At 40.0% G+C, this 23,860-nt stretch overlaps 1 protein-coding gene across 3 annotated transcripts; it reads right to left on the bottom strand.

Annotated features, from left to right (window-relative positions):
- Positions 1–281: 281 nt before the first annotated feature.
- Positions 282–23,190, bottom strand: antxr1a (ANTXR cell adhesion molecule 1a). Of its 3 annotated transcripts, none has more exons than XM_038703939.1 (18): positions 22,649–23,190; positions 19,712–19,783; positions 19,547–19,618; positions 18,900–18,981; positions 18,697–18,730; positions 18,020–18,099; positions 17,257–17,325; positions 16,514–16,594; positions 15,541–15,601; positions 14,808–14,906; positions 10,995–11,064; positions 10,810–10,888; positions 10,380–10,475; positions 8,828–8,869; positions 7,815–7,910; positions 7,432–7,599; positions 6,521–6,601; positions 282–2,165 (listed from the first exon to the last, which is right to left on the bottom strand). In XM_038703939.1, exons 1-18 carry the CDS (start codon positions 22,828–22,830, stop codon positions 1,734–1,736), a joined length of 1,896 nt encoding a protein of 631 aa, XP_038559867.1. In that variant the 5' UTR covers positions 22,831–23,190; the 3' UTR covers positions 282–1,733. The 3 variants fall into 3 exon arrangements, with proteins under 3 accessions (XP_038559867.1, XP_038559869.1, XP_038559868.1); XM_038703941.1 differs by having other exon boundaries at positions 22,918–23,190; XM_038703940.1 differs by lacking the exons at positions 19,547–19,618; positions 19,712–19,783.
- Positions 23,191–23,860: the final 670 nt, after the last annotated feature.

The raw sequence follows: 23,860 nt of genomic DNA, 5'->3' as shown, positions 1-23,860 counted from the left end.
AGGATAAAAAGTTTTACTTTAGAATGTAGAATAGCATTATATATTAATATGCTGTAGAAAACGACATGTGGGATATATTCTATAGAGTTTGTAAAGTAGAAGAACTATAGATGTCAAGGAAATATGAAGGTAAACCCTTAAAGTCTTTACAGGCTTTCAATGAAAGTTTAGAGAGTAAAGGAAGGCTCAGTGGCTGTTTTCACAGGTGTAACAGGAGGTAAATCAAAATGGTTAACAGGTCAGTGATTATATTTGAAGAAAAATACAGACAAGGACTCCAATTGTATACTTAAATTGTTTACTTTCATTTTCAATGAAACTATAGGTGTCTACATGGTGTATTGTTGGAAAATTACATACTGTCTCATCAGTTTTGCCATGACATTTATGTAAGACTCTTTGAAAGACCCTTTCTGGTTTCTAAAGATGAGCTCGCAATCTACACTGCATTCTGCTGAGACTCCTCTAACTACAGTTTCATATTAATCTTTTATTTAACCTACACCAAACGTAAAATGACCCATGCTTTTATCATGTTCTGTGCTTTGAGGAATTGAAAGCATCATGTGTAAAACAACCTGATTATTTTTGTTTAAGTTGATCAAACTGGCATACGGACTCAGGTCAGTCTACTGTGAGACTGGATGTCTGAATACATAGTAGTCTCTCTCAATCTTTCTGACACACACACACACTCTCACACAGAACACACGTGGTTATATCAAAATGATTATTTACACATATTGCGTTTCCCTGACTCTGACATATGTTTGTCAACATATTGATAGACAGAGCACAATGCAGCTATAGCAGTGATTACAGTCATCTTGGTCAGGTCGGTTATAATAATAGGGTTAATTTAGTGTCTAAATCCTGATTTATTGTTAACTCTGATGTGCATGATAGGCCAGCTATGACTCACATTAGTCTGGTTTAAATGGCATGGAAGTCAAACATTGCATAAACAGGTTCACATAAGTTGCATTGCTGTTTCAATAAGCTTACTGTACATGTGTTTATCAGCAACGCTTTTCTAACCTTAAAAATCTCAGAAACTGTTGTCTACTCCACAATAAAAGTACAAATAAAAATGTATTTATGTTGTATAAACAAGGTAGAAATGTTATAAAAACGACAAAACTGCTGACTCAAACACTATTGCATGCAATTGCTCAACATTCAAGAGTACAAAAACAAGGATTTTCAGATTCTTCCAAATCTGCTGCATGTGGAACAACTCGTATCAGGAAAGATAAGAATGTTACACAGGCACATACTTTAGTGTCATGATTATTTTGAACAAGACTGTGCTTCTTGTTGTCCAGACAGAGGCATTATTACAAGCTGTTTATCGGGTTTGTCAAGATTCATCCAATCTGTGTGCTCATGGATGGGACAACAGGGCCAGAAGCATCTCTGAGGACCACGGAGGCAAATGTTTTTGAGCCGGCCTGCATGACCTCATTTGTAGGGAATGTCTGTGGAATTCAAGCATCAGAGCAACTGCACTGTCGGGCTAAATGTGTACAAAAGTCACTGTAGACAAATAGCTGAAAACAAGGCATCACTGCTCCACTTCACAAGGCAGAAAGGCCACAGTCCAATGAGCGTGGCACGGGGCACTCATGCCCCGCTTGCAGGTACAATCAAGGATGGTCGTGCTGATTGCCGGTGGGACTATGAGTTGCCTTTTTAAATCCTGTTAAAACTCTCTCCTGTATGCTGCCAGAGCTCTACAGGCCGGGGCGAGGCGGTGCACGGGCAGGTGGAGGTGCTCGTACCGGAGGAGGTCCCAGAGGAGGAGGAGGCAGGGAACCGTTCGGGGAGGTGGAGGGTGGAGGGGTCGGTGGGAGCGCTGGTGGGGCAGGTATGTGCAGGGTGGACGGTGGTAGAGCCCGGTTGGGAGGTGGCGTGTAAGGTGGAGGTGTGATGGAAGGAGAGGGAGTAGTGGAGGTGGGAGGAGGTGTCGGAGGCAGCGGTGGAAGGGTGGAGAAGGAGAACGATGGAGATGATGGAGGTCGGCTGCTGGGGGTCGGTGGGAGGGTGCCCTGCGGCGGAGGAGGACTCCTGCTGGGAGGGTTGTAGATGGGAGATGGGTGGTGGTGGTTGTAGTGTGGGTAGTGAGGAGGGGGAGACTTTGTACGGGTGAAGTTCATGCATCTGCCCTGAAATTTGAAAACAAAGCATATTTTAGAGTAGTTATGATAAACAACATACTGTATGAACAACTGTAACAAATGAATTTTCAGATTCACTCATGGTTATCTCACTTAGGATTGCTGCATGAGGCATATAATGAGGTAGTAGGGAATTAAATTATTATATTATTATATACAGTGAATAAAATGTGTACACTCAGAATTCAGACAAAATAGGAGGTTTGTTTTATTTTGTCAATTGATGGTAAAAAAAGGGATAAACAGATTGTAAGTCAAATAAAAAGTAAGCTTTACATTTTTTTAATGCTCCATTTTAGTTATTAGTCATTAATGTATTCAGTTACATTTTTTACTTCTCTGATAAACCTTTACTATATTTTATCAATTTCGTGTCTCCATATGTAAGCAGTGATAGAGTAGAACCATGTTTATGTAACACTAAACCATACTAAACTGGGCTTAAAAACCCAGAAGCAGATATGAAATATAAAAAAATGTTTTCAGATATTTTCTTAAATGTTCTGCAGGACCTGCCGTCTAATTTGTCATTCACAGTCTCTGATTACTATAATATTTGTCCACTGCTGTGTTTGTTTCTCATGATGCCTGCGTGGTCAAACCTATTGTTGGCATCCTAACATGAAGAACTTTCTGAACCTTATTTCTTTGACAAAACACACAACTTTAACAGCTGAATTAATCTAAGATTTTAAAAAATGTCCCTAGCTGCTTTCTGTGCATGGACTGATGGCAATAGCTGATAGGACTGTGACTCTCACTTATAGAAGCCTTGTCTATCGGCCACACACACCTACATGACTGCGTTTTACCTCTGCATGTGCTATAATTCTCAATCACAGCTTTTGTGGGCAATTATGCTCTACTCAGATGGAACTCTCTCTCTCTCTGTTTCCTGGTCCAAACCAAAGTGAGATCATGCAAGCAAGACTATCATATTCCAGAAACAAGCTACACCCCGGGAGCAGCTGCACTGAGGGAGTCATGGAGTTGCAGTGGACTGATAAAGGATGACGGCGCTGCTCTGTGCCTCCAGTTTACCAGAGGGGCGAAATGACCCCTGAGATAAAACAGGCAAAATGTTGCATGTCATACATATGGTGAGGATTCCTTTTGTGCATGAGGGACAGTGAATATCATGGATCTTAACGTCTCTTGTGCTCCTGCACATGTGTTACAGCTAACCTACAGATTTGTCAATACTTTTATTTATCCCACTGTTTTGTGCCCCGTGATTCCTTTACTAATTATCAAAAACACAGCAGTCTTTAGAGGCTCAGAAATATATGACACGTTACAGGAACCTGACTTGGGTTTCTCTCAGGCAGGCAGTAGGATCAATTGCCCTCCTTCCTCCCACCATGGCATTCATTTAGGGGAAGTTATAAAAGCAAGGCTTTGACAGGAGACTCTTAATTGCATCCAGAACATGCTTGTTTACTGCAAATCATGAAGGATACTAGAGCATAGCTTTTCTTCCAGTGCACTAATGAAGAGCTTTATAGTGAGGATTCACTCGTACACACTACACAGAGTGGTGTGTTTGCTGTACTTACTGTGCTAGTAAAAAAACAAGAATGTAACCCTCTGAATATAATTCCAGAGCTGGTGACATTGTTTGACTGTGAGTGTAGTAAGGCGAGCTAGCCCACCTCAAAGACTGGTTCGCCTTCAAGTTTGATTCATTTCTAGTAGGCAGGTGTAGCTTCCCATGCTCCTTTACATAAACGGAGAATATTCCTAGACTGTCTTTTTCTTCAGTAGGCCTATCTAATAGCACTGTATGTTACCTGGAAGCAAGATAAACTGCCCTTGTTAACTGACTGACATCTTCACAAGAGGACTACACTTGAGTGGATCCCCTTCCTGGACTGTTCGGTGCCTCGTGTCAAACCTTTATATTTAGTCCCAGTTTGTGTAATAATTTTAATACATTTTTTTTTAAAAAGAATGTGAGGACAATGATTACATTAGAGACAAACTGGAACTAACAAAACAGTCAAACAGAAAATGGTTTCTTGTGCAATCTCACCCATGCATTTCCATCCAGACTGCCTAGTTCACCCCCTTGCTGCTGTGTTTACAGCATTCCCCCTGCTCCTCTTACTCACTTGATGTTTTTTTCATTAGCTTCCTTAAACCTCATGTCGTGTCTCTCTCTTGTCTTTTAAGTAATGTAATGTAAATGCTCCGTACTTGTATAGCGCCTTTCTAGTCTTTTCGACCACTACATCTGCATTCACCATTCACTCACATTCATTCACTGAGCTAAGTGCTCAAACAGAAACTAACATTCACACACATTTTTAGTATCTTGCCCAATGATACTTTGACATGCAGCCTGGAGGAGCCGGGGATTGAACCGCCGACCTTCCGAATAATGGGAAACCCGCCCCATAAGTCCCCAGTAGTTGCATGGAGGACGTTGTCCATTTCTTTCTGTGACCTAATCGTCTTGGCAAGGTGGTTGTTGTGCAGAGCAAGACAGTCTATTTCATCTTTCGAGCTTTCGAAGTTCATCCTCTTTCTGGGCCTCAATACTTCATTCATATCCTGGACTGTTCGGTGCCTCGTGGCAAACCTTAATAATCATTGTTTGAATATGCCGATGTTCTGTCTTTTCCTCCTCCTCCTTGGGCTGGTCAGACAAACTTCTTGCAAGCTTTCTGTGTCTTGCTCCAAGCTCTCCTGTTCTGCCTTCAAGGCCATTGGTTTCATGGACAGCTTCTGTGGAAACATGTTCTCCTCTGGGAGGGTTTCATTTTTGTGCTCAAGTGATTCTACATTTTCATGTGACTTCAACAAGATTTTATTTGAGAGGCTCATGTCCTCCTTTTTTCAAGTTATCTTCATTTACAAAGAAGTCCTCTCTCCTGCTCTGCTCTTCAGTGCTTTGTATTGCCGCACTGTAGACATGAGGCACTGACATGAAATCCTCTTCACATGGCCTTCACCTTGTCCACTTTGCACTTAACGGCCATGTCACAGTCATTCAAGTCCTCCGCTTTGTGTCTTTGTAGCACTAGACAAACTGCAGGCTGCAGATGTAGCTCACATACAGTAAATATACCGTTGCTGTTGTCGAGATTTCAATCTCAATATCAACCGAAGGTGAAGGCTTTTATAGAGTCTAAAACAGTTGTGGATGATGGATATTAATAACGTCTCTTCAGCTCAGTTCAGACAGTTTTTTACTGTCGATGATTGTGTCTGCTTGTTGGAGAATGTTTACTCAAGTGTTTAGATGCATTATTCAGCAACTGAATTACATTTGCCTGACAAAGATTTTCAGGTGTAATGCATTTGAACTGATGAACCATATTTTACAAGCTGCTTTCTCTCCAAATAATTCATGATGATGTGATTTGTCGGAGCTACAGTGGTTGAAATATATATTATATAGTGAAATGTGTTTTAGCGCTGTGGCTATTGTATATGATTTTCTGTTAGTGAGTAGAATAAGCCATCAGACTTCTTAGCTTGTAGCTATATGATGCTTTCACTAAGTGAAGTACTTATATTTAGATGGCTGCACCATCACAACTGATGGAATACCCATTTATACACTATCAGCCTGTAGTTGGTATCTTCACAACAAGTTTCAAATAAATCACATTTTACGCCTGGAAACTGGGCTCCTGTTATTCCTTCTCACCTTCATGATGATGATGATAACATCCTTAAGTCATCACCACAGGAGCATCGTTTCATCCTCCCAATTCAGCTATCTTTCTCCAAGACTTGAGTGTTAAAACAGCTGTGTGCCATTCTACACAGCTTTGCAAAAATAAACGTACCAGCTCTTCCCCAGACTATCTACAAAGGCCTGTGTTTAACAGCAGACGTCACAGTCTCTATTGTTTGTACATTCACAACTGAAGCAAATTTCATACTATATATAGCATGAATTAAAAAAAAGATTTTTTTTAACTTTGAGGGTAATACATAAACTCTAGACTTCCCTCAGTTTTTCAACACTTCCCACAGATCCCCCGGTCTCAGACTAATTGTCAGCTGCCAACAGCAGAGGTCATCGCACACCCCATACAGCTGGCCTTTGAGGAATTACATTTGCCTTTTTATAATGACTTCCCCAGACCTCTTTACATTGCAGTGGGCTGTAGCCAGACGCTGCAGTCTAAATCTCAACTCACCACAAGTTTTCCCATGAGTCTCTCTTCATTGCTCACAGCTGGTTCATTTTCTCAACATTTCCAGATACAAAAGAATCTCCGCCTTTGCCAAATGCTCATGCACAGCCAAGGCCTTACGTCAGTCTGTAAAATACTTGCTGATTAATGGTGCACGTTTGATGCCTACCTGTGTATCTGAGTTATTCTTACCTTGTCACCTGGATGAGGTCTCATTACAGACACACGGTCGTAGCCTTTTCTTAAAAGTACCCACAATGCATCCAGTTTGCTCTATAGAAACAGAGAAGAAATTAAACATTTAAATAACAATAATCTTAAATTTACTTTATTCTTAGGGATAAAACAACAGCTCTTTTATATTGACAGTCAACCATTATTGTTACACAGTTCACACTGTGCAACTAGCTCGAGCTGCAATGAAATGGCCAGTATTATATAATTCCTGCAGCCATTACATAGTGACAAACTGAAATGGTTTCAGTTCATTGTGAACTGACTCTTCATAGTTTTTAAACAGCAAATACTTTGAGGATAAGGGCAGTAAAAGCAGCTGTTTTCCTTCACAAAACTGCTGGCTGTGCAGCCCTGCTCCCTGGAGGTCAGTCCAACTCGAGTCTGGTTTCTATTAGCAATCCCCCGCTGACAGGGAAGGCTTCGAAATGACTTATTTAACCCCATGCTGGCCCTGGAGGAAGGGACTGTGTGCGAGTACTCACCTAAGCATTAATACCTTAACACATCTCATGCTACTTCACTACGACATTTTAATAATGCCATTACTTACATATCCTCAGTCAGATTAACATGGAGTAATTTGTAGCAGATGTAACTCCATGCAGTACACATGCTAACAGCAGAGCTATTAAACAACAGTGAATGCTTTTAATTAAATGTAAACTGAGCTTAATTCACAGACTTGTTGAACACATATCTCACAAATCTTCTGCCATTTCTTTTTTTATGTGGAACACTAGAAACTCATAATAATAATAATAATTCCTATTTTTAGTTGTTGTCAACAATGAAACTTGAAAGAGCATCTGCAGACCAAATACATTCCCATGAGAGTTTCCTCCTGGCTGCTTTTGTTGGTACTGCACCTTGATGGGTGAGTACCACTTGCGTGGCCCCGGGGGTCTGTGCATGCCGTTGTTGAGAACCCGCGTGGGGGGCGGCACATACTCCTGCTCAGGCATCTTCACTTTGGCATTTTTGGCCTTTTCCAGCTTTGCTCCTTCTTCGGTGGATCCTTTCTCACCCCAGCGAACCTAATGGCGGAGAATTTTATTGAGAGGACTAGTGTTATTTGAACTTTCTGGAAGTATTGTGGTCGTAAATCAATCAAACGACCTTAATTACAAATGCCTTTCAGCAACCCCAATGTGTAAACCTGTAACATCTTAGCAGGTTGCTTTTAAGCCCCTCCTCCATGTTAATTAGCACAACAGATAGTTCAGACGACTTGAGATTTACTTGATCTCACCTCCATCCTTTTGATTCCCCCAACTCCTCTTCCTCCATAGTAGGAGGCATCCACAGTCGGCCATTTCTTCTTAGGGGCTTCAAAGTCTTCATCATCCTGTGGGAGAGTGACAGGAAGTAGGTTTTATTTTGATTTAATGAGCCATTTGGCAGACTAACCATAAAAAATAAAGGGACAATAAAAGGGTAAATGAACCTTTGACTGTTTTTACATAAATGTATACTGTACATACCAAATAAACACCTGTGAGCTACCTGGTAAAAATGCCCTCTCTCTGGTCACTTGAGAGTCCATCTGAAGTAAATACCTTTCTGTCTGTGTGCCCACTCCAAACCCAACCCTTACTTTTGTCCCCTCAGTGCTGGTTGTCAGATCAGAGGAAATTACAAAGCCCACTGGCCAAACTTGTGATGTTTCAGCTCTTTAATACACCCTGTCTGACTCATAATCTACCAGGATGTCAGACAGAGGAAGCCATAATAAAGGCTGAAGGCTGTCTTTGAGGCCATGGTTCTCATTTGAGTCTGTTTTTTGGATTAAAATCACCAATTAAACCTAATTTAAGTTTAATTGGTGCAAATAACTGCTGCATGATGTGCCCCACAGTCTCATGTTAGCTTGCTCTTATTGCATTGTGATTTGGGAAGTCAGAATGTTTTTAAAAACATGTATTTCTTGATTCGCGTGAAATAATGTTATTAGTCAGTTTAATTTCACGTTATATTTCAGGTCCAAAAGCTGATTTAAAAAACATGAATTAAATTTTTTTTTTATTGTTATTCTAAGAGGGCGTTAACCCACATCACATTTGATGAATTACTAAACGAGTGAAATCATAGTATTGTGCCAGGAAGCGATTGAATGACGCCACATGGTTACTGAGGTTTAAAATGTCAGAATAAACAACAATTACACAACTTAAACACTGGCAGCTGTCTGAATCTTAAATAATGAGCTTTTCTTTTTGCTTTTTGGAGTCATAGGAAACAGACTGGGGATGGTGCAGCTCCTACCGAACTCTCCTCCACAGCTGGTGGTGGGGGTTCGTGGATGATCTGTGGGGGGGTAAAAAAAAAAGATGCCGTGAGAGGGGAAGGGGGTGGGGGTGACAACAAAACAAAAGTCACAAACACATGTATCAAAACTGATTTTTATTTAATCTGCAAGTCACAGCAATGTGTTTTCTGTGTGCAACAAGACGATTACGCAACACCACGTGGCTGAGGAATTGTTTTTTCCTCTACTACCTTACAAGAGCAATGCACTGACCTAGAAATCTGCTATCCAGATTTCTTTGGCCTGCGGTTGTTGAAAAGTAACAGGCTCATGAATAGTGTATTATTTGCTCTTATGTTCTCTATGGAGCAATAGTATCCATACAGTTTTATAGTATTCATACATTGTGTTTTTCCTGTTGATCGGATTATTACTGAGTATGTTGTACAGCCGCTACACTGCATGTTGCCGTCTATGTCTTATATGTCACAGCATGAGCTATTGGTGTATTTTTTCACCAGTGTAATAAAGACAGTTTCTAAAAAATAAAATGCACTTGGCAAATTAAGTGATTCTGATTCTTATTTGTCATTTTCCTCCATGCTTCTCCAAATCCTGGAACACAAAACGATTCCCCATGGTAACCTAGAATCGCTTTCCTAAACAGACTTGCTGCACAGACTTGAATTTGTAACTTAATGGACAATAACAGAAAAAAAAGTAAAAGGGAGGGATAGCCATGTTGTAAAAGCTTGACATCTCTGGCAATTCTCAACGTTCCTGTTTCCAACACTGGAAACATTGGAGTGAATTTTGAAGAGAGACTCTACGCTCTTCGTTTAAAATGAGAAATAGAGATTTTGACAAAGATTGGCTGGTAGAAAGAAAGTTTGTTGAAATATTGTGATGCTCTCAGTTTCACAACTGTCTAAATAATGGCACCAATATGTTTTTCCAGGCAAATTTCCTCTTTTTACTGTATCCAGTGCACAAGACTATCATAAAAATACTTTTCATGAAACTTTTTCTTTCTTTTATTTTGCACCTAAAACTCCAAAATAGCCTATTTTTTTTTTTACCCACGCATTTTTTTTTTATGTTTCCCCACCACTAGCTGGAAATTCAAATTATTCAGCCTTATTAATTATGGAAGGGTTTGCTAGATCTTTCAGTGAATATATTGAGGAAGTATTACCTGCTGTGACCTCTGGAAGCGCAAATTATTTCAACAGCACCATAATTACTTAAAACACTTTCACCCGGTGGCCTTGACCTCTTCTGGTTGTGGACAAAATTCAGCTGCCGGGATCCAAAAGGGCCAAACACCCTTATTGACTCATAGACCCTAACCTCTCACCATGGGAATGTTGTTTGGGTTAATAAGAAGCCTTAGGGGGCGTTAGCCAGACGAGACAGACCTGGAAAAGACATTTCTCCCTGTCTTATTGTCCGCAAACAATGTCACTGCATTCCAAAAGAAGCCATCTATAATCTGAAAAGAGTAGACAAGAAGCTATTTGTAATGTAGCATGCGTGCATATTATTATTGCATTAGTGTTTAAAGCTCACCACAGTGCAGCAGAGAGGCCAGAACCACCAGAGGAGAGCCAAGACCAGGAGCAGCATCAGGATGAGAAGAGCTATGGCCAGGATGGTCCCATCAGACTGTGACAGAGACAGACACATCAACAAAGACTGAAGTTATGTAAACCAGTTCTCTGTGCTTAATACTTTGCGCGGGAAGAGGCTCTTTTGTTTTTATCTTCCATGGAATTGGTCCTTGAAGACTATTGATGCTGCTTTAATGATCTAAATACTTTGCATCCATCAGTTAGACATCATCTTAAGTTTGTAGTACATTGTTTGTGTTGTTTTTACTAGTTTGTTATCTATTGTTAGTGCTAGCCTGTTTGGTTTGTTTTTTACAGTTGGAATGCAGCCAAAAGAATACAACTTTAAAGCTTTAAAGCTAAATGCTAGTACATTGTATTGTACTCACACAGCCCACAGTGGTAATGGTGACCGAACTGGAGATGAAACTGAGACCTTCATTCATACTGACATAAAGGTTTGCTGCCCTGGAAAAGAAAAGTAAAAAATGTCTCGGCTGTCATTTATGCGGTAAACGGAGTAGATGGTGTCATGTGAAACCTCACATTTATTGAAATCAATAACAGGACTTACATGCCCTCATCTCGAAGTACTGGTGCAGGGCAGAGAAGATATGTATCTTCCACAATCAAAGGCTTCACCACTAGAGAAGAAGAAGGAATGGGGTCATGAAAAACAGTGAAAGAATCAGCCATACATTTCTGTCTTGTCTTGTGGTAACAGTTAGTAGTATTCACTGACACATAAAAGCTCCCGAGCCACAAATCATGAACTGAATCACCTTTCAGATGATGTCATTGTGTAGCTTAGTTTATTGACTGAATAACGCTACATAACCTAATTTTAATTTAATAGGTATTGGGCAATAAGAGTGGAAACCATGCACATGTTCACAAAAGTTAAATGATTAACAAACTGTCTGGGGGGAGCGTTTCTTCAAAACAAGAGCTTTGATGTCTTCTGTCTGAAGACATCTGTATCCCTCTCAGAAACACCAATACCACCACAGGTTTTGTTTTTCAGGCAAATCTAGGTTCTCTCCTTGTCCAGCTGGCTTTTAGGAAAGCGGCTCAAACAAGCATCGTCGCCCAAGCCTGTCTGTTTATTCTGGCAGGGTGAGAGCATACCCCAGAACTGAGGAAATCAACACAAGCAGCCGCATGGGTCGTGGCTGCTCTTCTCTTAAAACGCCATGCAGGACAGAGGGGAGGGCGGTGCAACGCTTCCAATAACAGCTCAGCGCCAATACAAACTGGCCCAGATATGGTCCCACTCAGAGTTCATCTCTGCAACGACTTTGCACTCAGAGTGGCCTTACACTATTAAAGCATGACAAAAAGGACTGAGAGCCTTATAAACGACAAATTACAGCAGAAAGTCTAGTAAAAAGCTGATTTCCACTGTTTAAGTCCCATGAGGATAAAGATGGTGGCTAACATCCTGAGTCCATGTCATGGTGTTTTACTGTTTACTCCCCAAGCATAGAGAGAGGTCATGTTTTACCGTGAGGTGCAGACCCATGCCCAGAGTTCAACTTTAACCAGTAAATTATTTTGAATTATTGCTTAAGAGGATGACTATTAACTGGAATGGACTGTCGCCAAGTTCAGTTTATAGAAGATTATGTAAAAACAGCGGCTTCTTTGAGCTGAATTTTAGATGAATTTAAGTATTTGAATTTATCAGACATGGCTAAAATCTTAGCCATGTCTGATAAATACAAGGAATACTTAAAGCCAGTTGTTAGAGAAGCACTGTACAGTAAGTGGTAACTTAAATATTAAGAAACAGTCTGGAGATGGGTGTCTTGGCTTAGCATAAAATATGGAAACATCTGACCTGTCTCTGTCCAAAGGTGACAAAATCTGCGGACCTCTAAAGCTCACCTCTAAAGTTCAATTATAGCTCATGTTGTATCTCGTCTAAAGAAGTGTAAAAACAACCAATTGTGGTGTTAAGCATTGTTATGCTCTAGTAAATAGATTCTGTTCCCTTTGGACAGAGTTAAGCTAGCTGTTGCTTATGTTTTCAGTCTTTGTGCTAAGCTAAGGGCAAGTGTACAGATGGATTAGAGAGAAGAGAAATGGTTTTCCATATAGCCAATCACATATTTATCTCCAGGCAAGCTAACCGTAGCCTAATTATTTTCATTTAAAGTTCACCCCTGATGTGAAGCAAACAAGCTCCAGCGTATTGTGTGTAAATAATCTAGAGAGGTGAATCAATCTGGAGGAGGAGCATCCAAGTATAATGGGACATAAGGAGATGATTTTACTCAAATTGTTTCTATTTACGCTGTTTGTCTGCAGGAAGTTGGATGTTGTATCATGTAGAAATAATTGTGATTCTGAGGAATTGTTAAGTTTTGAGTAATTCTTAAGCTTTCTAAGACTTTTTTTTGTTTGCTGCAAGAATTTGACTTAAAGAGTAAGATGCCTGTGCTGAATGTTGACCACCGTTTAAGGGACGTCTCTCTGGAAGTACTGCATCTACATATAATGCATACAAGGTAGATTTATTTATCATTTTACAACACAGTATAACAAGATTAAGCTGTAGTTTCCTTTATGCTACTCACAAAAACAAACATTAGATACAGTAATGATATACAGTAGATGCGTAGGTAAAAATTAAGTCATTGAAATATAATGAGCACGAATTTAGGAGTCTCAGTCAGTGGGGGAAGAAGCTGCTCTGGAATCTGGTGGTATGACAGAAGATATTTCTGTATCTGTTGCCAGACCGCAGCAAGGTTAACAGGCTGTGGCTGGGGTCGGTGCTGTCTTTTAGTATACTTTGGGCTCTGTGCAGGCACCTCACCGATACCACTGATGCACAGTAAATGGGAACAAATAGTCTTCTGGGTGGTTTTAATCACTTGCTACAGAGCCCTCATCTCCTGGGCCGTGCACATTCCATGTAAGTTTGTGATGTTTTCAGTGAGGATGCTTTCTATTGCTCCTCTGATTCCCATGAACCTAAAACTATTCACCCGCTCCACTTAGCTCCACTGATGTAGACAGGAGTGTGCGCTTTTGCCTCCTTTTTTTCTAAAATCAACAATCAACTCAAGGTTCTCAAGGTGTGTGAGTGCTGAATGGAGGGCAGTGGAGATGACATCTGCTCTTGGATCTGTTGGTTCTGAAGGCAGACTGGTGAGGGTCCAGGCTGACTAGCATGTTGTTCTTTATGTGCTGGAAAACCATTTTCTCAAAGCACTTCATCAGAATGGGGGTGAGTGCCACAGGGCGGTTGTCGTTCAGACTGCACACTGCAAACTCTTTATGTACTGGGACAATGGTGGCAGTCTTAAAGCAGGTGGGAACACTCTCCTGTGACAGTGAGATGTTGAAAATGCCAGTAGTAACATCTACTAGCTGATTGGCACACGTTTTTAGTACACGGCCAGGGATGTTATCAGGCCCAGCAGCTTTACTCATATTCACTCTCAGTAGGATTCTTCTCGCATCTGCGTTGGATACAGACAGTGGCCGTTCTTCTGGAGGTGGAGTAGACCGTACAGCTGACTTAGGCCAAAGTGAACATAAAATGTGTTTAGCTCATCTGGTAACATACAGTATATACATGAGATAACTGAAAAGATAGAGTTGATAGCCTTTTTATGTACCCCTTTTCAAAAACAATTTACAGGTGCTTTACAATAAAAACAATAACACAAGTCAAAATCCAAAACATAATATAACATAACATATAAAACAGGATAAAATAATTTCAATAGCTGCAACAAATGCCATCAGTTAAGAAGATAAAAGTGAATTTTAAAAAGAGATTTAAAAAAGGACATTGAGCTTGAGATCTTCAGGCAAGGAGTTGAACAATAAACTCCACTTGTTTATGTCTCAGTGCTGGTGAATATCTTGCTTTGTAATGAGACCAGCAAATCCTGCAGCTAATGCAGCATGGCTGATGGGAAGTGGTTTTAACAGCCCTTACTGTAAACCACTAGTAAAGATCATGGGATAACTGGTTGTATCCTTAAGGCATTTTCCTCCTTTTGCTTCATGTGCGGTACTCATTCTCCTTTATCTCTTGTTTCTGGCTCCTTTCCAGGCAGTAAAATTACCCAGTGTGTTGTTTAAAACAAAAAAGCCACTGTACCAGTAACACCAGCATGGCTGCATTTTTGATTATAGAGGAATCCAGCTGTGCAGTTGACTTGGTGTTTAACTTTTGAGATGCTCAAAAGATTCAGATGAATTTTACAATGGCCGATCTGTTTGTTTGAGCGTTTTTTGTTGTAAATGAACTGAGCGATCAGCTTTGATGCTTTGAGTCAATGTGTACTCAGTAAAAATTCTAATGTGTGATGAAACAGCACATTAAGATTATCAGGGACAGTGAAAAGATATTCAGTGGTTCACTCACTCTTAGTAAGGGTGTCATTGATGCGGAAGCTGCACAGGACCTTTTCGACATTGCGGGCGTGGAGGAATCCGTTTCCTCTTACCACCACTTGGAAGGACTCTGAGTGAGGAGAGGAGAAACACAAACGTCACGTCAATAAAACTTTATTACAATTACTAAAATGCCTTTGTTGTCATAATGTCATTATCTAATCATTTTGTTCAGTTTGCAATCTCAGAGACTCCGGTTGTAAACATGGTTAAATACACAAGTTTCCATCTTCTCTCTCTCTACATATACAGTACTGAAAAGTATTGTTTACTATCTCTCAAAAATTCCAAATTAGGCCATTGTAATTTCTCTTATTGGAGTTTTGTAACCACTCTGGGGTCTAATTGACCCAAAACATAGGTCATGTCACTATTTGTAAATTTTTGTATCTGTAAATAACTTTTAGGCAAATATTTCTTCAGGTATGAGATACGTTTTGTGTCACCTTCCACAAACGTGCAAGCCTAATTTGTGGTAAAGGGAAGTGCTGCCACTTACTTTTCAAGATATTGGGTTTTAATGAGGTCAAAAATATATTTAAAGGAAAAAAATGATTATGCAATAATTATTAGTTTTAAACATACAGCAGGGAGCCAATGTCAACAGGGGTTAAATCATGTAGGGTCAACAAAGATGCACCCCTGTCTAATTTCATTCATTGAGTGGCCTGAGGAGGGTGAACGGGAGATAAATCTTTTCTTACCTCCTGCACAGATGCTCGAGGGTTCTGCTGCCAGGATCTCAATACAGGACTTTTTCAGGATCTGAGGAGATGAAGAGGGCTTATCAATGCAACACTTCTCTGATGTTGGAATATTGCATATATAGTTTATTAATAATAAACAACGCAAGGAGATTTTTCCTACTGCTTACAGTGTTTGTCTCTTTCTGATAATGGCAATGTATTCTTTTCTAAACTGAATGACTGGTTTAAGGTGCAGCCATAACTTTTATGTGATGATTAATTAACCATTTTATCTATGGGCTTGAAGTCACTATTTACTCCTATTTCTGTTCTGCAGATGAATCTGTACTCGCTGCTCTCCAGGAACATACCAACTGCAACCCTGAAGACGAAAAAGACTGATTCATGACCCACTGCCCCGCTCACATGAATAAAAAGCAGCAGCTTTTAGTTCGCTGTTAATCTGCTCCAGATGACAGTCAGCTGCTTGACCTTTAACTCTGTTCAACAAATCTGCTATCCCAGTGACAACAGCCACATCACAACAGACTGTTTTTGATTTCTCAAGCTAGCAAATACATCTATTTAAGTCAACTCCACTGAGGTGGGTCTTAAGAGATACAGCACACACTTTGATCATGTTTGGCCAGACATCAGCCGTGATGATCAAAAGCAGGAAAGTCACAGTCACAGCAGGTTTTCCTGGAATTCTATCCCTGGCCAGGCTCCAGACAGAATAAGTTATCGTGCTTTAAACCTATTTTGTCTTGTTTCCTGTGTGCTATTTGATCAGTCTGTAGAGACGGATTAAAGAAGAAGCGATGGGAGAGATTACATTCCAGTAAATCCAGTAAAGCAAGATGATTTCTTACAGACCACTAAGACATGTTACTTGTCAACTGTCTACCTGTCCACAATGTAACTGGTACTATTGATGATATATTTAATGTAAGTGCTGTAACCTTTTCGTAGGCAAAACTGAAATGCTTACCGAGTCGATGACCCCCTGCAAGGCCTCAAATCCATCATTTACAGGGAAGACATGGTCCTTACTATCAGCAATCTTTGCCAACTAGAGAGGAAACAGGTTATTACAATCACAAGTGTAAAAACTGCAAGTAATAATAATAATAATAATAATCTTTATTTGTAGAGCACTTTTCAAAAACAATTTACAAGGTGCTTCAACAAGTGCAAAGACAACAATACAATACCCAAAAGACAACAATACAAGCAAGAAAACATTGAAAAGACCAAAATACACGTTAAAAGTAGTTAAGTATTACTGTAGTGGCTCATATTAACATAGTCAACAATATTATCTGACAATAACAATTTCCACACTACATAAGGCAGGAAAAAAAGGCTTCTCGACTCACATTGTAATAATTTGGCTGCCAAACACTTGGATAATGCTGTATAAATAGTAGAGACATCTCATGTCCTTGTTAGAACTCTGAAGCTACATCTACAGCTCGCTGGGAAGAGAGTTAGCAGGCTAAGGGTTTATTTGCTATATTTTTGGTGGTTGTATAAATGGTTTTGACTGATATGGTGGCAGAATGTTTAAACATTTGGTTGAACTGTGCCTTTGAGAAATGTAAAGCACTTAAAAACACTGGTTTCAAAATAAAGTTGGATTTACAAAGCCTCACATTTACAATCTTACTATACACATTACTCCCTGTAGCTTAGATGTCATGGGGCATTGAGGAAAAGACCAAAAAAACAGACCTGTGTCTCATTGAAGTCCTTCACCCCAACGCAGTAAACTGAGGCACCCAGACTTCTGGAGCGGTTGGCCTGTCAGGTATGCACAGATTCACAGCAAAAACAGGAAGAAGCTCAGCACCTGGGTTCAATTATACCTCTGCATTTCATAACATCATTGAAAACAGCCTAAAAAGGCTTGTGTTTATCTGGGCTTTATCTAGCCTATAACAAGGTTTTACAAGAAGTTGGGCAACACCATGTTCCTGGTGAAAAATATTTTTCCAAAGTCATACAACAACAGAAAAGTCACACAGATGACTGAATGCCAAACAGAACACACAAGCCAAATAGCTAATTTCCAAGTAATAATGCCTATGAATTTTGGTGTTGACACTAAATGATCACATAAGGCAGCCCACAGCTGTAAGGAGCAACAATTCCAGCTACTGAGAACATCAGCCCCATTTCATCCCTGCCATCAACATGTGTCTGAGGGCGTACAAAACTGATTAAAGCCTCAGTCTTTTGCACGCCTTCACCTGTAGTGCCTGAATGGTCTGAGGAACGAATAAATCATTAATCCCAGGGCAGATGTGAGGAAAACGGCTGGGCTCAGATGTATAAATCTGACAGACACCCTGACCCCATTTTTCCCGACTAAAGGAAGAGGATCAAATGGTGATGTATAGGTTGGCAGTGTTTGATGTGATCCATCACCTGCTCAGTCACGTTTCAACTGGTTATAAGGTGTGTGACCCATTTAACGTCTCTTCATCTCTCTCACCTCTCTCTCAGCATAGTAGAAAAGATCCTCATGCAGCTCTCCATCTGTCAGAGCTATGATAACACTGGCAGTGCGATAACCTGCAGACAGAAAGAACTTGGTCACCCTTGCTGCAATTTCCACTTATCTTATTCAGTATAAATCTAATCGCTTATCACTCACTTTTTAATCACTGATGGCTCACAGTCTAATTTATTGAAATCTAAACTGCACAATTATGAATTACATTCCTGAAGGCCTCCTATTAAGAAATGAACACACTCATTCTGAGCTATCACAAAGGTAATTCCACATCAAGGAGTAAATTCAAACAGTCATTGATACCACCCATTTTGGCTTTTGACACTCCAAAACATTCATTCAGAGTTATATATTTCCTTGAGCTGTGAGCAGGCTGTTTAATTTTAATCATTTGTATGCCTGAAGCAGTAAAACCATCCAGTTTTTCAAAAGTAAAAGACATGTCAGCTGCAATTTCATGCAGGAGAAAAAAATTATTTTCCTTTATATCACTCTTGGGTGACCCGCTTTTTGGGAACCACTTTGCAAATACCCACAGAAAGAGATAAAATCAATCATACATTCTTAAAGTTCTGATTTATACTAACTTAGGTGTACCCTACACAGAAACAATGTGTTTGCCTATCTAAGAAAAAAAAAAGAAAAGTAATACACACCTTCAGTGTTGCCATAGTATATCTGCTCACTGGCCTGTGAAAAAAGAAAAGCTGGTTTGAATCAGTAGACTATGTATCTGGTAGCATGCAGCGAATAAAGGTACTCCTCAATGCTCTAACACAACAGCCATTTAGTTTTTGGACTGTGCGGTGTTTGTTCTGGAGCCAGAGTAGAGATAAAGCAGATACCAGCTGTGACTCACCCTTAGGATGCCCTCATGCATGAAGGTGTCTCCTCCAGGACGAACCCCCTGGAGCTCCTCCAGGCCTTTGCGAATGTGTTCCCTGAGCAGGCATACATAAAACAAAGTAATCCAAATTGCTGATAATCTAATCTAATTGAAAATATTTCATTTGTCAAATTAATTTGTGTACATACTTTTTACTTAAGACAGACACGGCAAGGCATGGTAACAGAGTAATAGTTTCCATAAGAGCAGCAGAAAATATCAGCAATGTGTAACAGATGAATGAATTGAAACAGTATTCGTGTGTCTTGGCTCAAGAAACTGTCACGCAGATAGACAGGAAATGAGCCCTTTGTAGAATAAGATATGAGGGAAGCAGTGAAACAGTGAAAAGATTTTGTGGCTGCTGAGACACTCTGCTGAGGAAAGATTAGACACATGAACTGCCCACAATGCGATTAAGTAGTTGTCCAGACTGATGACACTAGACAGATCACAGCGAGGGAAAGTATCTGTCTAGAATCTCTTCTTGGTCTTTAAACATTCAGAAGGATCATAACTATGTGAGACCTGTGTCCAAATCTGGTATTACGCTCATTCCTATCAGCTGGATGATAGAAAAGCAAAGGATTAAAAGACGTTTTGAGGGGATCAGAACCCACCTGTCTTCTGTCAGGCTCATTAAGATCCTTCCCTCAGTGGAAAACACAATGAAGGACATCCGCAACTGTGGACTGGGGCAAGGAGAAGAGAAAAATATTCTCTTATTAATTAGACCAGTAATCATTTCTTGAAACACTTGATGACACGATGGTGGGTTTTTTTACCTTATAAATTTATGAGCTAGATGTTCAACAAAGTGGTAGATTTCGGCCCAGTGATTCTGCACACTCCCAGATCTGAGAATACAAAGCAATATTAATTTGAGGATGCCTTTTTCAACCATTGTTGTGCATCTAAACTACATGCCCTCATCTCTTAACACTATTTAAGTGTTGTCAATTAGCCATAGACTATAGACATTTTGAAACACTGGGCCCTTGAGCACAGAAATTTTATTATTTACAAAGGAGCAAGACCCCAAGACTAAACGAGACACACAATTGCAACTAATGGTCTCTCGTCTCTTTGTAGTAGTTTTGTGTCACTGGTTATTTTGTGTCTCTTTGTAGTGGGTTTGTGTTTCATTGTAGCTATTTTGCTTGTCTTTGAAAGTTTGCATCTCTTTGTAATCATTATGCATCAATCATTATAATCATTTGTAGTCATGTTATGTCACTTTGTAGTTGTTAAACATCTCTTTGTAGTTGTTTTGTAGTCGTTTTGCATCTCTTTCTGGTCATTTTACGTGTCTTTGTGGTAATTTTGTGCCTTATGCAGTCATTTTGCATATCTTTGCCGTCATTGCCCCCTTACATTTTGCAGCCCTGGGCCTGTGCCTGGTAGGTCAGTAATCCATTCATGGAATAGACTTCTAAAAGGAATATGAGAATAGAAAGAGCCTGCAGAATAGTTCTGCATGAGTAAATGTTTGTGGCAGCACAGCTGGTTGCCTCTGAGGAGTAGCAATGATGTCATACTCCTTAGATTACTGTTAACATTTTTATAATGCAGGTCATTGTAGATGCTAATCGCCTTGCACTCAATTCCCTCTTCGCGAAAAAAACTGCTTAAAACTGAGCTGGTGTTAGTCACATTTTTACTTGATGTTTTATTGGATTGTATAGCGATGACCACAGTCCTCTGTAGCCTGCTCTGTTGTTGTTAGGAAACAAAGATTAAGGGATTAAAGATTTAGGGGGGGGGAGCTTCTCAGTAGAGTTATCTATCATCTAATCTAATTATCTAATTATCTGTAGATATCAATATACAGTTGTATCAGGTTAATAAAGAACCGTTCACAAGCTTGCATGTATCAGTGTCTGATGCTTATCAAAATGACTTTCATTTAAACTGTGTTTTTAGAACCCTGCACCATCTATTAAAAAAACACTTATTTCTCCATAGTTACCAAGACACAAGTCCCAGCACAAACAGCCCAGCCAACAGGCTGAAACATCATAACATCTGGACATAATGGAGAAAGGGCAGTGCAGACACGAAGAAGAGAGGCGAAGAGAGATCAGCCAGAAACTGCAAGAGGACAGTGAGGGCAGGTGGAGGACATCGGTGCTAAAAGGCAGCAGAGCAGGCTAAGATCCAGCATTGAGAAAAGTAAAGCTAACTGATGCACGACACATCACAAATGTAATATAAATCTGTGCCGTTAAAACATGGCAAAAAATTACTCTCTATTACACACAATTGCCTAATTTCCTCTCAGAGAAACAGCAGTGTGCCTGGAGCTGGCATTGACATATACTGTAGGACAACTGGAAAATCCATCACCATCTCCTAAGGGAGAGCAGGAGAGAGGGAGATGGCAGACTGTAATCCTCCAATCCCATCTCCAGATAAGAAAAATTATGGGTTAACTGAGTTCTGTCATATATTTGTTCTTGACCTAGTTGGCAAACATTTTGGCTTGTGGTAAAAAAATGTTTTAACAAAACAAGTTGTTTAAAGCCAGGTTTGCAAAACACAAATGTCATGAGTTCACTGTTACAGTCCAAAGGAAACAGTCTGGTTAAGTTTACTGTCAGTGCCAGAAGAGCTGTGTGCATATTTATCTACAATATAAAGGGCTTTCCCAGTCAGGAAAACTCAGGTAAACACTGCCCAAGTATCACAATGACCCTTTTTGAGAAGCTGAAACTGTTATAACTTAACTTGGCTTTGCTAATGAGATTGCTCAATTCCTGTTTAGCTAAATCTGGGACTATAGAGCATGGAAATTTAAAGTTTTACTTACAAATGCATGTATATGTATATCCCCCATATAACTGCAAAAATTATAATAAACCATTCCATTTCATGCCTCATCAAAATGTTAGTGATTTGATCAGGTAAACATTCATTGTGGCTGAAGGGAAATGCAGAGCTCACCAAAAAAGGTAAGATAAACATGGAAGCTGTTTCTAAATCAAGACCAATGTATCCAAATGACTTTGCAGGAAGTCCAAACATCCTGTGTCCTACTTGAGAGACACTGACTATATTAGGACTTAAAGAAGATTAAGAAATATAGCAATGACAGGTAATTAATGCACTTTATGGTGGATAATTCTGATAAACATTGCCCACATGCTCTATATGTGAATGAGGATGACACCAAACACAACAGTCCGCTACAATGTTTATAGACTGTGCAGCCTGCAGCTGACTGATTAATGGGGGAACACTTAACACACCACTAATCATTACCATCTGTAAACATGTGCCAAGATGAAATGTAGATTAAGGCCTATCAGAGCAATGCATCAACAGTTCATCCATCCATTTTCCTGCATGGCACGACACCAGTGGGGGGTAATGATAACAGAAATGGTGATGACATCGAAACATTTTGGCAGACCATGATAGGAGAAGCACAAGAACAACATAAAATGATGCATATACTTTATGCATTAACATGCTTTCTCAATAGTGCCTAAAGTAATGATCGTCATGATACCTTTTTAATGCCACCAACAGATTTTCAAGTCAAGCTCAATCACTGGAGATAAACACAATGCAAGATATCAAAATTGCAAATTCAAAAAATAAAATACTGTTCCTGATATCAACTACTGTTTGTTATGTACTTTAACATGAATGACTTCAGACACGACCCTATACATCCATCCCCTCTGTGTGTGTCAGGTAATGTATGCCAGATAACTCACTTGTCCAAAACAAAGTAAAGATCAAAGCCTCCAAAGCAGGAGGACGACCCAGCCTGCCGCGTGTCCTGGTTTGGTCCAGCATTACCAGCAGTGAGAACAACCAGTGCAGCACCAAATACCACTGGAAACCAGGAGCCTCTACTCAGGCACGAAGGCATTATTCCAGCTGAAGAAAATCTCATACAGATGAGCTGATGAATAAAACCAACTTCAATGGAGAAAAAGTTTGGAAAAAAGAGAATTTAAGTTGCAAAGTTAATCCTCCTTACAGATTCTTCTTTCAATCTTGCACAGGCGACTTCAGCATCGAAGAAAAACAATAATCCAAAAGATAGAGCAGTGTGTGTGTAACTCAGAGATTGAAGTGGAGGGGAGAGAAAAAGCACAAGTGTCGTGGGTCTCACTGTTGTTGGGACCCTCTCATCACTGGGTCCAACACAGCATGCACAAGGATGAGACGAGCTCCACAACCTCCCACTCTGCTGCTTTTTGTTAATGACAAGGCCATGCAACAGAGAGATCCTCAGACCCTGGATGTCTAAGAGTTTTTGCAAAACTCTCCTTGTATTTTCAGGTCTCTCTCTCTCTCTCTCTCTCTCTCTGGAGAGATTGAGAATGATGAAGACAATACAGTGAAAACACCAGAATCTACTGGCTTGTCCTGCCACCTGGTGGTGATAAATGTCTGCTGGCTACTTTTAAACCAGCCCATTATAAATATAAACTCAGTGACCCTGGATACTGTGAAACAGCAATCAATACTACATTTGGGAAGCTTATTATGTTATGTTTCTGTGTCAAAGAGGTGTTGACTCATCTCTAATTTTGTTTTTGAGTCTTCTACTCCTCTACATTGTGGGTGACTCTGCTGTAAACGATGTAAGAAGCATGTGCAGTAAGAACACCAAAATACTCTGCTTTCCGAAGGATACGGTGTCTGACTTGGCAGAAAGAATCCTGCATATCATGGCTGAACATCCTACTGTGAAAAACATCATACTCCACATCGGGGCCAATGATGTTGTGAAGCAACAGTCTGAAGTGTTGAAAGAGGACTTTAATAATCTGTTGAACACAGTCAGCTCTTTGAATGCTGAGGTGTTTATCAGTGGCCCTATACCGCCAATCCGAAGAGGAGCTGAGAGATTCAGCAGATTAATGGCATTGAACACGTGGCTCTCAACGGCATGTACTGTCCATTCAGTGCATTTC

This window comes from Micropterus salmoides, unplaced genomic scaffold, assembly GCF_014851395.1.
Source record: "Micropterus salmoides isolate LMB-PRFRI ecotype aquatic unplaced genomic scaffold, ASM1485139v1 Ms_hic_scaffold_7, whole genome shotgun sequence".
Taxonomy (NCBI): domain Eukaryota; kingdom Metazoa; phylum Chordata; class Actinopteri; order Centrarchiformes; family Centrarchidae; genus Micropterus; species Micropterus salmoides.
This window is presented reverse-complemented; position numbering and strand designations above follow the sequence as displayed.